At 37.7% G+C, this 16,867-nt stretch overlaps 1 protein-coding gene across 4 annotated transcripts in view; it reads right to left on the bottom strand.

The window, feature by feature from the left end:
* The window catches only part of kiaa1549la (KIAA1549-like a), a 69,653-nt gene extending 52,848 nt beyond the window's left edge, over positions 1-16,805 (bottom strand). For all 4 annotated transcript variants that reach the window (XM_067435964.1, XM_067435962.1, XM_067435963.1 and 1 more), the window contains exon 1: positions 16,226-16,805. In XM_067435964.1, the coding sequence (XP_067292065.1) occupies positions 16,226-16,427 (202 nt within the window). In that variant the 5' untranslated portion in view covers positions 16,428-16,805. The remainder of the gene's footprint in view (positions 1-16,225) is intronic.
* Between the last annotated feature and the right edge of the window lie 62 nt (positions 16,806-16,867).

The following is a 16,867-nucleotide window of genomic DNA, read 5'->3' on the forward strand; positions in this document are numbered from 1 at the left end:
GGTCATGTGACATCCTCGTATGGGCACTGGGTAGGTCATCTAGTCCCAGTCGAGTCTGGGGGAAAAAAATGGTGTGTATGTGACTTACTTACACTAATCATACTCTCCGGCAAAAGACTGATGATGCAGTCGAAAATATTACATCATCTAGCATTTAAAAATTCAAACATAAATGGAGAGTGCAAGAACAGGAAGCAAAACAATAAGCACACGCAATGATTGATTGATTTGGGCTCGAGATGAAATTAGCAATCAGATGCCGAGTGCTCAACATGCCAACACAGCAAAAGTGAAATTCCGCAAGCCCTCAAGCTACCTTCCCATCAATCCTCGTAACGGCATGCGTCTCCTCAGCCTCCTGCAGGCTCGACTGATGCTTTTCCATGTTTGTTTTACTTTTCCCTCACTGCATTACACAACTGTCAGACCTGGTTAGTTTCAGCTCAGGCATTGCCTGGAAGTGATATAAATTTTTACACAGAGAGGAAAAGATTCCATATTCCCTTCTGGAGTATGTTGGAATATTCAGGAGCTCATACAGGACACTTTTGACGCACTTGACTCATGACTCTCATGGGCAAGGCAGTTTATTGCGAACCCCATTAAAACTGAATGAGTGTCTCACTCTCTCTGGTTCGCTAAGAAAAAAATAGCGCCTACTGCTAGTGTCATTGTTAACACTTTAGTTTAGGCTCCAATTCTCACTATTAACTCATTGCTTATTAGAATGCTTATTACTAAAATATTGGCTTTTTTAGTATGTATAAAGCACATATTAATGGCCTATTCAACATGACCATATTCTACATCCCCTAATCCTACCCAATACCTAAGGTTAACTAGCCTGACAAGCCAGACCCACATCAAGATGTTTGGTCTGGAAACTCACCATTGACAGGGCTCAATCCGAGGGGCGGGATAAAAGGTTGTCTTTCAAACTCCCTCTGCACGCGATAGGATAGCGCTACAACCAACCAGAGCAACAAAGGTGAAACGGAGCTTGTTGATAGATTAAACATTCACTCTTTTCTTTTCTCAGAGAAAAGCTTAACTCCAAGTCTTCCAGAGTCACGGTCAAAGCTGATTCGAAAGATCGCCGTTCGCCAGTTTCTGTGTTTACTAGAAGCACGCAAACGCAACTCGGCCGTCGTCATTATGGCCCCGCCCACCGACTCTATACATGATGTGATTGGCCCGTCCAGAGTTAGGGGAATACAGCTCAGAAGGGTTTTGAGAGTTCCTAGATGACACTTGCGGGCAGATTAAATTTGCTGCCGCTAGGGTGCGTCTAGATTTCTAGGCTAAAGGTTAACAACTACCTTACTAAATATTAATAAGCAGTAATTAAGAGTTTATTGAAGCAAAAGTCATAGTTAATAGTTAAAGGGTTAGTTCACCCCAAAAAAATTAATTAGCCCATGATTTACTCATCCTAAAGTCATCCTAGGTGTATATGAAATTGTTCTTTCAGAGAGTTATATTAAAAATATCCTGGCTCTTCCGAGCTTTATTATGGCAGTGAATTGTTGCTTCGTTTTTGAAGTCCATAAAAGTGTATCTATATCAAACATATAAAGGATTATTTCACCCAAAAATGTAAATTCTGTCATTAATTACTCACCCACATGTCGTTCGACACCCGTAAGACCTCATCTTCACAACACAAATGAAGATTTTTATTTTATTTTATATCCGATGGCTCAGAAAGGCCTCCATTGACAATAATGTCATTTCATCTCGCAAGACCCAGAAAACGCACTAAAGATGTCGTTACAAAGCCCATCTCATTACAGTGGTTCTACAATCATTTTATGAAGCGACGAGAATATTTGTGTGCAAAAAAAAAGTAGTGATGATGGCCAATTTCAAGACAAAGCTTCGAACCGTTATGAATCAGCGTATCGATTCATGATTCACTATATAAGTCGTACAAGTATTTTTTTGCGCACAAAAACTATTCTTGTCGCTTCATAACATTATTGTAGAGCCACTGTTGTGAGATGCACTATTTAGCATGGCTCCGCGGGGCCTTCTGAAGCGAAGCAATGCATTTGTGTAAGATATCCGATCTAGCTTTCGTCAGACGTAGTGTAAGCATTTTGAACTGCGAGAAATGATTTTGATTTAAACTAAATATAGGCTAAGCTATGCTAAGCTAACTTTTGTTTTATCGAAGAAAAAAATTCTAGAAAGTATATGATTGTTACAATAATCCAATTAGAGTTCATAATAAACTAGCGCTTTGCTGGCAGGTTAGTCAATGCCGAGTTCACACTGCCTGTTTTTCAAAGTAGTCGGATCACGGTTCTTTTCACACTGCACAACTAACCGAGTAGCATTCAGTCGCTGCTGTGTGCACACTGCACGATGGATTGGCAACGGGGTTTCACACTGCATGAATTTACAATAAGAAGAATCGCAGACTACGTTTCAAAACCAAACACAAAACAACGCAAGATCACGCATGCGTCAGACCAGTTCTCATGCGAGACTGGAATTGTTATTAAAAATTATAGCCCACAAAAACCTTGCGATTCAAATTGTCTGTGCGCTGATCTGCAGCGAAAGGAGAACATTTTTAAAACATTAGGAGGAGGAAATGGTTAGGGAGGCGCAGAGATCAAGTATAGTGTTCTGCATATAGGGTATAGGCCTGATTTAAAAAAAATATATCTATTAAAATACTGATATTTTAGACTATAACTCCTCCCGAACTATCCACTGCCTTGTATCTTGCTCTCTCATTGGCTGTAGGTAATGTGATTTTCAGTCAGAACACATTTCACATAGCAGGATTTTAAATCACCGACAGGCCCAGATATTTAGCATGCCAAATATCTCACAGGCATCTGCGACTCATCTGCAATTCTCACATCTTTTGATCATTCACACTGCATGACTGTCATTCGCGTGAACGAGCACCGTTTTGCCAATGATTTCGGACATTTGTCGCCGTTTTCGCAAAGCCTGTCCGCGAGTCAAAACCATACAGAGTAAAAATCATACAGAGTAAACTCGGCATAAAGATGCTGATTATTATAAGGCAGACTGAGATGGTTAATGGGAACATGGTTTGTGTAACATTAGCCACACAGTATTAGCGGTTTGATAACATATTCAAGCTAAATGCTAATTAATTACCGCTATATGTCCGACGTTGTAGAAAGCGATACATAAGACGCATTACCATTCTGATACATCAACTTGTAGACGAGACTGTATATTCACTCTTCCACTTCTTCTAAATCAGTTTGGTTCAAACATATATGGCTGAATTAAACCAGTATTTCCACTTGCCATTGTGCAGTGTTTACTACAGTAAAGCTGACCGAGTGGATCTCTGAGCTGGTGTGAGTGAGTGGAGGCGGGGCTTTTTTGCATATTCATAGATCTGCATATACTAAACGGAGCAATGGTGTAGAGTAACATTCAAGCTATTTTTAGGCCAAAATATGATTAACTTAAGGCTAAATATTATTGACTTTCAGTAGTGTTAAGCATGTTTTGAGCTATTTATTGACTAGCACCTCTGCTAGTCCACTGCATTTTTGCGCTCAACAAATATGATTGTGATTTGCTACAATCCTTAACTTTTTTTTAAAACATACTGTAAATAGAAAACAATTTGAGCTACAGTCGCCTGTCTGTTTGATCAGACCACACGGGCCAGCCTTCCCTCTCCTTGTGCATTAATGAGCCTTGGCCGCCCATTACCATGTCGCCGTTCACCACTGTTCCTTCCTCGGACCACTTTTGATAGATACTGACCACTGCAGAAAGGGAACACCTCACAAGAGCTGCAGTTTTGGAGATGCTAGCCATTGTCTATCCATAACAATTTGGCCCTTGTCAAACTCACTCAAATCCTTATTCTTGCCCATTTTTCCTGCTTCTAAACACATAGAAACCTTTAAATTAGAAACCTGTAAAAAGAAATATTTGATGCTCTAACAAAAACGTTTGCATGCAGCGTCTATAAGCGGGTACCAAATATATCAGCTGGTATCCGTACTCGCTACTACTGCAGAAATGACGGTATAATATATATAATTTTTTTTTTTGTACCAATTGATACCGGTAGTACCAGTCCGTTTGATGGCCCTACTCTGCACAAAATGACAAATGCACTGAACTATGTGCTAGTCGGAATGTTGTTTTCAAAATCAGATCTAATTTAAGTTAGAATAATACTGATTACATTTAATTTTTAGGAAAAAAATATTTAAACACTCACACCAAAGGATTATTAGAGTGCATTTATAGCTTGGTTAAACTGGATTGCGGCTGGTACAGCACAGAAAAGTAGCGCAGCTGTTTAGTGAATTGGCCCCTCAGTCTCTTTCCCAGTTTTCCAGACCATCTCTTATGTTCAAGCCAATCTGACCCCCAGGGAACTGAGCAGAGCAACCCAGAGTCCTCAAAATATGCATTCTGCACACAAATTACATTGTATATTAGGGCTTTAGCATAGCAAACATAACATGGCCACATAACATCAGCCTTCTCTAAAGACAAAAATAGATAATCCCATTCCTTTTACATGGCATCATTTTCCCCAAGGGATTTTTTTAGGGTAAAGCTGATGACGTCTGAAGTTCGGCAAGGACAGACCTCATTATGCAAAAAGCTCTTTTCCCCCCTCATCTAATGAGCACTGTCATGTGTGAAATTCCAGGTGTGAACATGAAGCGGAGAACTTTTATTTCAAGATAGGAAGGCAACAGTTTAGCGATTAAATAAATCCAAGGGTAGGACCAAAAATCGAATGTGGCAATTTTATCAACAAGAACAAAGACGACCGCCTGATTTAATTACGCAAGTGATTCAACAAGCACAAAGAGAATTATGCGAATGCACATGCCTAATTAGCTCAGAATATTTGCACTCCGGTTTTCCCGCATATTTGCTGGAACAACGCTTTGACTAGATTTCAAACACCTCTCTAGAGTCGAATAAGGCCACAGTTATGACTTCTATGTAAATGAACAGTGGCTGAGTAAAATGAGGACGCCGATTTTGATCAGGCCCAAAAGACAGGCAGACATCAGACACCGAAATGCGCACAGCTGAGCCTGTCTGGAGCTTTGAAGTAGGATAATACCTCGGAAAAAAATGCGTGTGCTATAAAATCTACAAAACACCCTATACGAAAAGCTCCATAAAACAAGTATGTCGTTCTTAATGCATCTATTGACCCTTTAAAGCCCCTTCTTCTTGCTCGCAAACCAGATTAGCCCCTCCCCAACATAAACCTTGTTTCATAACCCTGAGGAGATTTTCAGGTGTGAGCTGGCACTCAATTTCATTAGCGCTTCTCTGAATTGGGCATTAATCTGGCAGGAGTCAGCATCAATCCTTTGATCTAAGCAAAATAGATAAAAGTGAGGGAGCAAAACGATAACTCTTTGGTTTATGGCATGGATAGTGGACATCATAATCTGTTCATTCATTAACAAAAACCGATTAAATAAAACATATTTGTTTGTCAATGCTCCTGGCAAAGAAACACTTTTAGGGAGACGACTGGCATCAGATGGTTGGATCTAAGTATTAGCTTGATGCACGTGACATGGAAATGACTGGCTTGTGTTACAGCAGATGTCCTCATAGGCAAGTGACAAACAAGAGAGCTGTTATACAGCAATAAATGAACAAGATGCTGTATAATCAATTTAAAACATTAGGGATCATTATTTATATCATCGATAAGATGATATTTACATGTTATGGCTGCTATTTAGTATATACTGAAATATCCTATAATTTTGATTAGGGCTGCAACTAATGATTATTTTGATAATCGATGAATCTGTTGATCATTTTTTGATTAATCAGAAGAAAATCTAGAAATTAATGAATCCATTATTTTAAACAATGTTATTCCACATCCTGCCCAATGCAGCAATCCATACGATGTGTAATATAAAAGCATATAAAAACAAATACAGTGACTGTTGCTCTGTATGTAGGCTATGTTGCCCAAAAAATCTGATTGCTTACTATTTTTAAACCGACTAAATAAAAAAAAAAAAATAAAATAAAAAGCACAAAATGTAACTTTTAAGAGGTGTGAAGAACACACGTTTACTTGTATATAGTCTGAACAAAGTAATTATATTACATTAATGAGCAGTTCCAACAATAGTGCCTTTACGGTTACTGTTCCCACAAATATGATTACATGTATAAATTTAAACCTATACTTAATTTAACAACAAATAGTTTAGCAAAATGTGTATAAGTCTATTAGTCAGATTGTTTTTATCTTACTGCACTCCGTCTGTTTGACGTGCATGCGCCCACCGGCGCGTGTTCATTCAAGTTAGTTAAAGATGTACTATGTAGTATTTGTGCAGTAAAATATCCAAAAACCACCAGGCCAGTGTTATATTTTTTGTTCAGTTGAGTTCTTACAATATCCCAAATGTTTCCAACTATTTGTAAATTGTGAGAAAATTGCTATTTTAACCAAGGAGCCGGGCCGTCTGAGGGAGTCGCCTGTCAATTGCGTCATATCTGCATTACCCTCGGTTTCTGGTTTTATTCTGCAGAAAGGCTTTTCTCTTAGCAGTGTGAACAAGTGTCACAGCAGCCGCTGAGCGAACGCACAGAGTAATGTCATAACATCATTTTAAACACACTTAAATGTATCTAATATGATAAACAGAGCTGCGTTACCTCACTCATGACCAGAAAAGCAGAAATGGCGCCAGCGACTGTGTCCCTTCATAATAAAAGTCCCGCTGCTTGCGAGCCGTGTGTTTGCTCAACAATCGCTCCAGCGGCCTTGCTAAGCTTCCTCAACATTCGTTACTGCTCTGCTTCATACTTCAGTTACGTTAATAATCACATTCATGAACATGATTTCTGTCAAAGTCAGTAAACAGCACACACGTCAGTCAAAGTAGGTTAAACACTTATAATTTTTTTTGAAGCGCTTATAAATATAAAGCATTATCATGTTTCTGACAACGTGAATCAAGTACCTATCTCGCAGCAGCTTACTAAGTGTACTTCGCTATTTTCCAAATACGTTTTGAACATTAGAAATCTGTTATTTACTGTTTTAAAGCAACATGACTATAGCTAATGGTTCCTAGGCACAGCGGCAGACGTGACTAATCGTTATTCAAATTCAATAATAATTGATTTTTTCGATTAGATGTTGCAGCACTAATGTTGATATTTACTTAAGATTTCATTTAACAGTGTTATTATATTATCAGCATTTTAGAGATTAAACATAATGTGAAGTTAAATAAATAATATTGCTCAATAACCAAGTTTGAACTGATATATCGTCCAGATCAAATGTTACGCAATATGCAATAATGTCATCAGACCCAATGCTGCGAGTTTAAATTCCAAACCCCATTCCTTATTAAATTTACAAAAGACCTAAATATCAGAATATCACATTATACAGTTGCATACCAATAAATGCAAAGAATAAATCCTGTCAGATACCATTTTTCATAATTTCTTTAAGAGTTACCCTCAAGGACATTTCAAAATAAAGTTCTATTTATGGTAGTCCAGGCCTCTGAGAAATCACCAAAAAAAAACAAAGACCACATTATCAAATGATTTGGATACTATATAGTTCATGTTATAAAGAGTTATCCAATAAACTGCCATGGAAAGCATTTTCTAACCAGTTTTCCTCCAGACTCCTTGAATCCACAGGCCAAATTATACGACGGAAGAGATGGTGGACAACCTGATTGGAGTCATTTATCTCTTGAGACGAGCTGTTTGCAAATGGCTTTGTCTGATCATCCATCATGACACGGTCACTGTTATCGCTGCTGAACTCCTAACTGCAAGCTATAAAATACCAAAAGAAAATCAGATGTGTAAGTTTGTCCAAGGGCTAAAAACCACCTTTGGGTATATAGTGTTATATAGAAGAATAATTACTATAGATTTGTTATAACGACAGACTAATGTCGAATTGGGGGTATGGATTTTTAGCACCCTCGTGAATTTGCTCTGGCCCTGCAGCAAGGCTACTTGCAAACTGTGCCAAAAAAAGAATGCTGGGGGGGAAATAACCTTTTGTATAAATGGAAACGGAGTGAGCGCCTCAGACTGAACATAATCAACTTTCACATGGACTGTTTCACTAATGAAGCATGGAATTGTCGGAAATGAGAACATGTCAACTGTGAAAACGGTCAGTCAGGGAAGCAGATCAGCTGCTTTGGTCATAGCTGACATCAGCAGATAATTAACTGGTTCAGGACTCAGTGGCAGTAATTAGACTGAGAGAAATACGCATTACGAAGACTGAATTCCGTCCTACTGGAAACTGTAACTGTGCTTCTGCTTGAGACGCAACACGTCTACTTGTTAAAATGTGATATTTCAGCATTTCAACACTAGTTGTGTGGTGTGCAGCATCTTTTTCCTGGCAGGCGCTGATCCTCTGGAAGGAATCCTGGTGCTAACAAAGCCGGCTCTAATGTAATTCTATGGAGTGTGTAAAGACTAACAAAATGGATGGTCAAAAGACAAGCCAAAAGGCTTAAAAGGGCTTAATAAAACCATGCTCTTTGTGTAGGTTTTTCACCTTCACTGATGCAATTCACTGACCACAAATAATATTTGACATCTGTGTGGAAATTAACAAGCCATTATTAGAAATAATGCCACAGCAGGACTTATTTATGAATAATTAGCATTTTTTATTATTAATAATAATGAATCAAAGCTTCATTGTTATTATTAGAATTGTTATTTTTATTAATTATTTATAAATGCATTAAACATCTGCAATTTATTCAACATACACTCTTCATACTTCTATAATTACAATCTTAGCCATAAAAAATGCGTCAACATTCTGGTTAGTTTTTTTTTTTTTCAATTTATTTATATTATAATTAATGTTATTTTTATTACTAATAATAATTGATCAAAATTTGATTGAAACATGCAGAATTATTCAATGTGTTGATGTGATTTCCACTTAAACAGAAAGACAGGGCCGGACATATTGAACAGCTCCTCCCCCTTTTTAAACAGCCAATAGCATTTGGTTTAAATCACAGCTCGACCAGAGCCGGCGTGGAGCTCCGTAAAGCTGCAGTTTCCACATAATCCCCAACCGTTTCTTCTCCTAATCTCCTCCACATCGCTTTAAAATATAGCGTTATGTGAAGATTCAAATGGGTCTGATATGTTTTCTGGTCTGCGCTGACTCACACATATGATCCGCTCTGTGCTATCGTGTCTCTGGACCGGAGCAGACTGTGTGTGTGCTGTTTACTGACACGTGAAACCAGACTTCGATTTAGATTCTAGAGCGCGTTTGATTGGAAAGAAAATCTGATGACAAGCTGAAGTTCAGAGTGATGTCATCAAAATCATTGATCTATGTAAGTGAGCGAATGTAAGTTTTGAATCTTCTAATCTTCTAAATGTGAATTATGTCATTGTTTTAGAGCACACGGCTTATAGATAACAGTAAAACTAACATATTCATACTACTTCAATTTTTAATTCATGGGGACTTTAATGTCGTTCCAACGCCATAAGGAGCCGTTCACACCGAACACAATTTTCCATCCCACTATGCATACTTTTCCATTATTTTAAGTGAAAGATGGACATCTTTAACCATTGTATCTCACTCATGACACGGCATTCTAAAAACGCAGCACTCAATTTTAAACAAGTTTAACTTTTAAGTGTCTCTTCCACTTTTTTTCCCGTTATTACCTGCATCTTGTGTTTTTAACAGCAAAAACACATTCTGTGAGAACCAGCCCTAAGACTTTTGTTCAAATAAATAAAGATAATTTTTTATGAAATCTGAGGGTTCTGTCCCTCACTGACAGTTCACACAACTACTACTTTAACGCTTCAAAAAGTTCATAAAGAGATTGTAAAACTAATCCATATGAATTGAGTGGTTTAATCCAAACTTTCTGAAGAGACTTGATCGCTTTATATGATAAACATATATTCATGTTTTTTTTTGTTTTTTTTAATGCAGCCCCCCTAAGGCTTTTATTCACATATAGATTGATCAGCAAAAATGATCAGAAGCTCAACCGTACTTGCTTTGAAGAGCGATAACAGCCTCATTGGCTCTTGCAGAAGCTCAAACGTGCTGCGTTTGAACCTCATTGGTTCTCGCATGTCAAGCGAACATGCTTGAGATTCCATTTAGCACAATTGATGTGTGAGTTGATAAATGAATATGTGAATAAAAACCTAAATCTGTTCATCATTTAAAGTCGAGTCTCCTCTGAATAAACCGCTCAATTCATGTTGATTAGTTTTACCATCTCTTTATGAATTTTTTTAAGTGCCAAAGTGGTAGTAGCGTAGGCCGTCAGATATCTCTCAGATTTCATTAAAAATATCTTAATTTGTGTTTCAAAGATGAATTTAAGTCATATGTGTTTTGAACGACATGAGGGTGAGTAATTAATGACATCTCATTTTTGGGTGAACTACCCTCACTGGAAAAAAAATCAGGTCACCAATTGAAAATTTTGAAATGACTGATCACATCTAAATTTTTCAGTTGGCCGAACTGAATTTCTGTGAATTAAATTGCATCAATAATTTTCATTATTTACAGTGCTTTAACATAACCCCAATATCTTAACATACTCTCCATTGTTTCGTAAATAATTACAGCTGTAGTCAGAAAAATACATTGCATGACAAAAATAAACAACTTATTGATTACTAAAGCCATTTTTTTGCAATGTAATTTTTTACTCCGGTACAATACCACAATATGTCTTTGAATTATCTTCATGAGGGCTTTTCTCCGCAAATATTGGTATGCAATTCAATTGATTAATTAATCAGTCAGTATTTGATCTAACTAATCCGATTCAATTTTATACACGATTGACAGCCCTAAATACATAATAATATTATGCCAACCTCATCTTTAACCATATTGATATATCACAGTGATGTCATACTTTTTCTAAACCTTAAGGCTTTTATGTTGTAAATCATTTTAATGGCAGTATTAACAATGTAAAAAGCTCTCCCTTTGTTCTCAGTCATTTCAACAGCACATGGCTGTGAATCAAAGACTCCCGCTGTTGTCATCCTTGCATGTTTTTTGTTTTTTTTTAAATGCAGCCCCCCTCTTGAGGATGAACAGATGGGTTTTGCAATGATGCTTCAAACGTTCTGATGGGATCAGACTGACTGGTCCAGGTTTTATAACATGCGATCTAAAGAACAAAACCACCACAGATTTCTTAAAGAGCATTGAGAGACCTGCTTCTCCAGTTATAATAATCACACTCACACCACAGGGGGAAAAACACTATGCCTACTCCATTAAAACTTGGCTTTGGTTCCCCGTTACACACAAGCTTTCCACTGACAAGTGACAAAACATCTCCCTAAAACAGTCAATTAATGCATGAATCCAGTCTCTCGTTTTGTTCAACTAATTGCTGAATCCAGTCACTGCAGGTCCGAGGCCACAAAAAGGCCTTTGAAAATCAAACGGCGCAGTTCATCACTGTCATTCTGGTAATACACTCACTCTTTCCACTCCGGTCAAAAAAAAAAAAAAAACTGTAGATCTGTTCCCATGGCAACATAGCACAGCAGGCTCCTGTTGATCACTGTAGGGGCATTGAGGAGAGATGCCTCATCCTCAGCGAGCCACAAGTGTGTCTGGCCATGCGCCATAGACCCAGCTCAAAGCCAAGGACAATAGCGGTTTTATGAATGAGAAGGCATAGGCTCTTTACCTCTGTGTATTAAGCCTATGGTCCATGTCTGCAACTAATCTGGTGTAAATCTAGCTTTAGAAATGTATTTATCTTGTAATTCTAGCTTTAGAAAATCAAGTCTGCTTTCTAATATCTGTAATTTAGATGTTTAAGAAGGGCCATCATGCCTGGAGTTAGTTCACATCATCCACGCTGAACTCGTTTGCACAAATTAAATCATTTCTTTTGTTTAAATGCTCTTCTGGTCCTCAGGCAAAGGCTACTGATATATTGCAGCATGAATAGAGGACACAGTGGAGTTGAAATTTGCCATATTAATGTCCCTCTAGAAATTTCTACACTCGATTATCATTTTAAGAAGGCAAACATCTGCAGTGTGATGGGTCAAAAGGTCAATAATATTAGGGATGCAACAAAGATATTTTAAAAGAAGACAACCTACACTCTAAAAAAACATGGTTCCTTAAAGGTTCTTTATCCGTAGTAACAGTTCTATTTAGAACCGTGTTGTCCTGAAGAACCCTTTGTATGCTGAAATGGTTCTTTGTGTGAGAGAGGGTTCTTTTCCCGCCTTTTTGTTTTTCAAATCCGTAACTGTCGAAGGCACCTTCTTACTGATTTTCTGGAGCTCGCCTATCCATCTAACGTTACAGTCTATCAACACACTCAATTGTAACTCTCACACTCTCGTATTGTAACTGGTTTCCTACCAATCATGTATTTTTCTTTTTTTTAGTTTAACAACAAAAGTGTGAGTGTTCAGTTAAGGATAATCATCTTATCTCCACAAAGTAAGTAAAAGTGATATTGAATTTATGATCCATATTGTTATGTTATGGATTTAATTATTACTTTATGCTTAAACATACCCAATCACAAAAAACATTAAGGTTATCCCATGACTTTATATCACTTTTTCATTTTAACACTGTTCTTCTTTTGTTCATTTTGGCCTTCATAAACATACTTGTTTTTGCATAATCAAATGTACAGACGAACTATAACTTTAAACCCAATTGTGTATTTCAGATGCTCTCCAGTACCATAACTTCTTCATCTGCCACTCAGAAAACACTTAAAGATGGACGTAAAGACATCATAGAGGATTGTGAAGATATTTCACTAGAACTTGGTTTTCATTACATCTATATAATGTTCAATATACTCATATACATTAGATAAACTATTATTTAAAAGGTTATTTATAACACCATTAAGATCCTATATAGCACTTTTTAAAGCCTGGTTCTTTATGAAACCTTATAAAAAGGGTTTTATTTTGCACCAAAAAGGGTTCTGCTATTGTTACAAGCCAAAGAAACCTGATTTGGTAGGCTACTGTTTAGAACCATTTTCTTACTTTGCTACTCTCACTGATATGGACTGAAAATCAAGTTGCATCTTATTATTACACGGCTCTCGAGAATACTTCCCTCTGATTGGTCAGTTTTGCCATTCAGTAGTTAAATATTTTTTAATAAATCCATGAAATCTATGTTTAAAAAAACAGCAGCTGTGATTGCCAGAACTTTACACTCTTGAAAATAACGGATCCAAAGGTTTTTTTCCCCCGCAATAATGCCATAGAAGAACCATTTTTTGGTTCCCCAAAGAACCTTCAGTGAACAGTTCTTTAAAGAACCATTCGTTTTCATAATATACTGATAACAAAACACAGGTGGTATTGAGACAGTCACATGTAGAATCAAAGCTCATCACAACAAGTAGCACTGAGGTAAATACTAGAAGGTGCACATGGGCAATATATTAACGTATTTAGTAGTTAGCCATCTGATAACGTTAGCGTTAATTAAATTTTTTTTTTTTGTGTGTGTGTGTGTGTGCAACATTTAAACATGACTGTTTCCCGAAACTTTCTGAGAATGCTGGTTTGAGATTAAAAAAGTTAAATGAATTTGACACTTGGAGTTTTAAACTAAAATAATGGCAACAGCTGCCACCCGAAATGCTCTTGTATTTAATTATTGTACAGACTCAAAAATTGGTGTATGTTTGACATCATTTGGAGTTCTTGGGTATGGTTTGCATTTTATATAAAGCCATGTTTCCACCGCTAGAACTTTCTCTAGGAACTAGGGAATTTGGGGTGGTACTCTGTGTGTTTCGGCCACAGGGACCAGGGTCTAAATGAAGTTCCCTCCCCAGAAAGTCCCTGTTCCTGAGGTGGTACTTTTTCGAAGAAACTTTCGGGGATGGGACTTGGGCGTTGAACATGCTGATTGGTTGAGTTCAAGCAGTATTTAGCTTGGCTGACTCCACGCAGCATTTTATTTCTACCACAATTTTTTAAGTCAGTTACAGCACACACAGTGAGAGATGTTTGCTATTTGAATCAACAATGGAGTTAAAAAAATATAGGACCGATAGACCGATGACGAGGTTAAGGCTTTATGAAGCTTGTAAACGGAGCAGAAAATCCAGTGGGAACTGGAAAGTCCTATGTCACCGGACTAATTTGCATATAATCTTCACGGTACTTTATTATTATTATTATTAAAAACGTTCCTGGGACAAATGGTTCTGAGTAATTTCAGTGACAACGCTGCTTTTGAAAGCAAACCGTTATAAATCGTGGAAGTAATGACTAGTATTTTTTTTTTAGAACTGTGTAGTTCTGAACAACAAAAACATAACCGCTGGTACTCACTGTACTTACATTGACATATTCATGTTCCGTGGTTAGACCCAGAAATTAACTTAACAATATAAAATTAAAAAGGAGGAAGAATTGAAACCAAGTTCAGACCAAAAACAACCAAACAAGTGCCAAGAGTTGTTTCCGACTTTAAAGTATGTGACTGTTTTTTTTATTTTCAACGCAGAAGTAATGTTTTCTGTGAATGTGTGAGACTTCCGGTGTATTAGCCACTATAGGGAAAAAGAAGATTATAGTAAAGTAAACCTTTGACAATTGAGACAATACATTAAAACAATATGATAAGAAACACCAGTTTACAATATCAAGAAGCATGAACAAGCTGTTTTGTACAGCTAAAAATAACTGGAACCGAATGACACCGTGACCGGAAGCCAGACACATTAAAATTACAAATGGACGTGCCCACACTTACCTGAAATATAAGGTGGATAACAGAAACCAATAGAATTAAAGTGCGGGCTGTTAGGGTACATTTCACTAGCTACTGAATAAATAGGAATACACCTCTTCACTGAAACATCTAAATTGTGAAGGAATTAAAAGAACAAAACAACTCGTTTGCCAACAAACTGAATAAACGAAACATTTCTGAATGAACAAAACAGCCTATCATGTTTGTGAGCGATCTTATCAACCATCTCATTCTTGAACTTTTAGCAAATTGACTGCATGAACGACTCAGTGAATTAAAGGGCTATAGTTCACCCAAAAATGAAAAGTCTGTTTAATCACCCTCATGGCGTCCCAAAGACCTTCATTCATCTTCGGAACACAAATTGAGATATTTTTGATGAAATCCGAGAGCTTTTTGATCCCGCCATAGACAGCAATTTATTTTTTACATTGTTAAAATAGTCCATGTGACTCCAGTGGTTCAATCTTAATTTTATGAAGCGATGAGGCCATGGAACTCGACAGCGACGTAAACTGCGTAGGAGACTAACACAGGCTAGAACAAAATTGTTGAATAAAGTTGTTTTTGTGCACAAAAAGTATTCCCGTCACTTCATAAAATTAAGATTGAACCACTGGATTCACATGTACAGTTTTAACGATGTCTATCTTTCTGGACGTTGAAATTGCTGTCTATGGAAGGGTCAGAGCTCGGATTTCATCAATAAATATCTTTATTTGTGTTCCGAAGATGAACGAAGGTCTTGTGGGCTTGAAACGACATGAGAGTGAGTAATTAACGAGAATAATTTTCATTTTTGGGTCAACTATTCATTAAATCTTTTTTCGTTTTGTTGGTAAGATTCGAAATTAATCACATTTTCCAAATTCCTTCACCTCAGCCACTTCCTCCACAATCACGCGCGATGTTTTCGAGTGCGCAAAATCACCAAGAAAATGAAAATGGATAAAAATGTCTGAGAAGAGTCCACAAAGCGCCCAGCACTGCAGCACCGAATGCCCTGGTCAGACGTCACATGCTGTTTATACACAAGTGCTTGAGAGTGATGTAGGGCTACCTGCATCATGTTTTTGTCTGAGAGGTTCTGCTGTGTCTGTTTCGGCTGCTTTGTGTGCAAACGGCCACAGGAAACCAAACAAATCTCAGACCACACGAACACACATACGAAGATCTAACCAAACATATATGAGCTGTCTTTTAATCTGATAACGTTTTCATAAAAGGGACAGTTTTATTCCGCATTGCGTTGAACTATTAGAACCTCCAAACAATATAGTTCGTTTAAAATGATTCGAAATTCGAATGTGCGTTTCAGAACATTCAAATTAAAACATAGACACATTTAAAAGGTTTCGAAGCTGGGCACTCAAACAGGTTGCTTACAAAATGACCCAAAATATACCTCACCTTCTATGGCAAATATGGACGGAACCAGGAGCAATGTAATTCCAACAGATATCAGACACTTGGTCCACACTCCGTCCAGGTCAACATATTTTCGGCACAAGGACAAGCCTATCCATTCCGACATGCCTTGGGTTCCAGCGTTGCCATTCCCGCTATCGGAGCCCAAAATGTAGAAATCGTTACGCGCATTTCTTGGGGCCATCGGGCTAGAGATAAATACAGCAATAGGCCGAAAGGTCCCGAAAAAGACATTTGATCTATCCTTTCCAGTTCCTTCGACTGAGGTCTTCTCTTCACTGTCTTTCTGCTCTATGCCAGCATTGAAACTTTAAGGCGATGCGTCTGCAAAGCGCATTCAGAAGCATCCGTGACCATCACATCAATCACGCGCGCGTTATTAGAGCAGGTACTCTTATGCGCTTCATAAGGCGCATATTCAGCATAGGAATCCAACAGCGTCAATCCTATAATCCCGCTATTAAATCAATGATGCTGCGACGGAAAATCGGCTGCTTTTGATTGGAAAAAATAGCACGTCTCCAAGCGAGCGTATGCAGGCAAACTGGCGATGAGGCGCGTTATGAGGACTGATGTACAAGAGGAAGACGACCTCTGCTGGGATACACGAGGATGGCTCATGCC

Source organism: Pseudorasbora parva, chromosome 25 (genome assembly GCF_024679245.1).
Source record: "Pseudorasbora parva isolate DD20220531a chromosome 25, ASM2467924v1, whole genome shotgun sequence".
Lineage (NCBI taxonomy): Eukaryota > Metazoa > Chordata > Actinopteri > Cypriniformes > Gobionidae > Pseudorasbora > Pseudorasbora parva.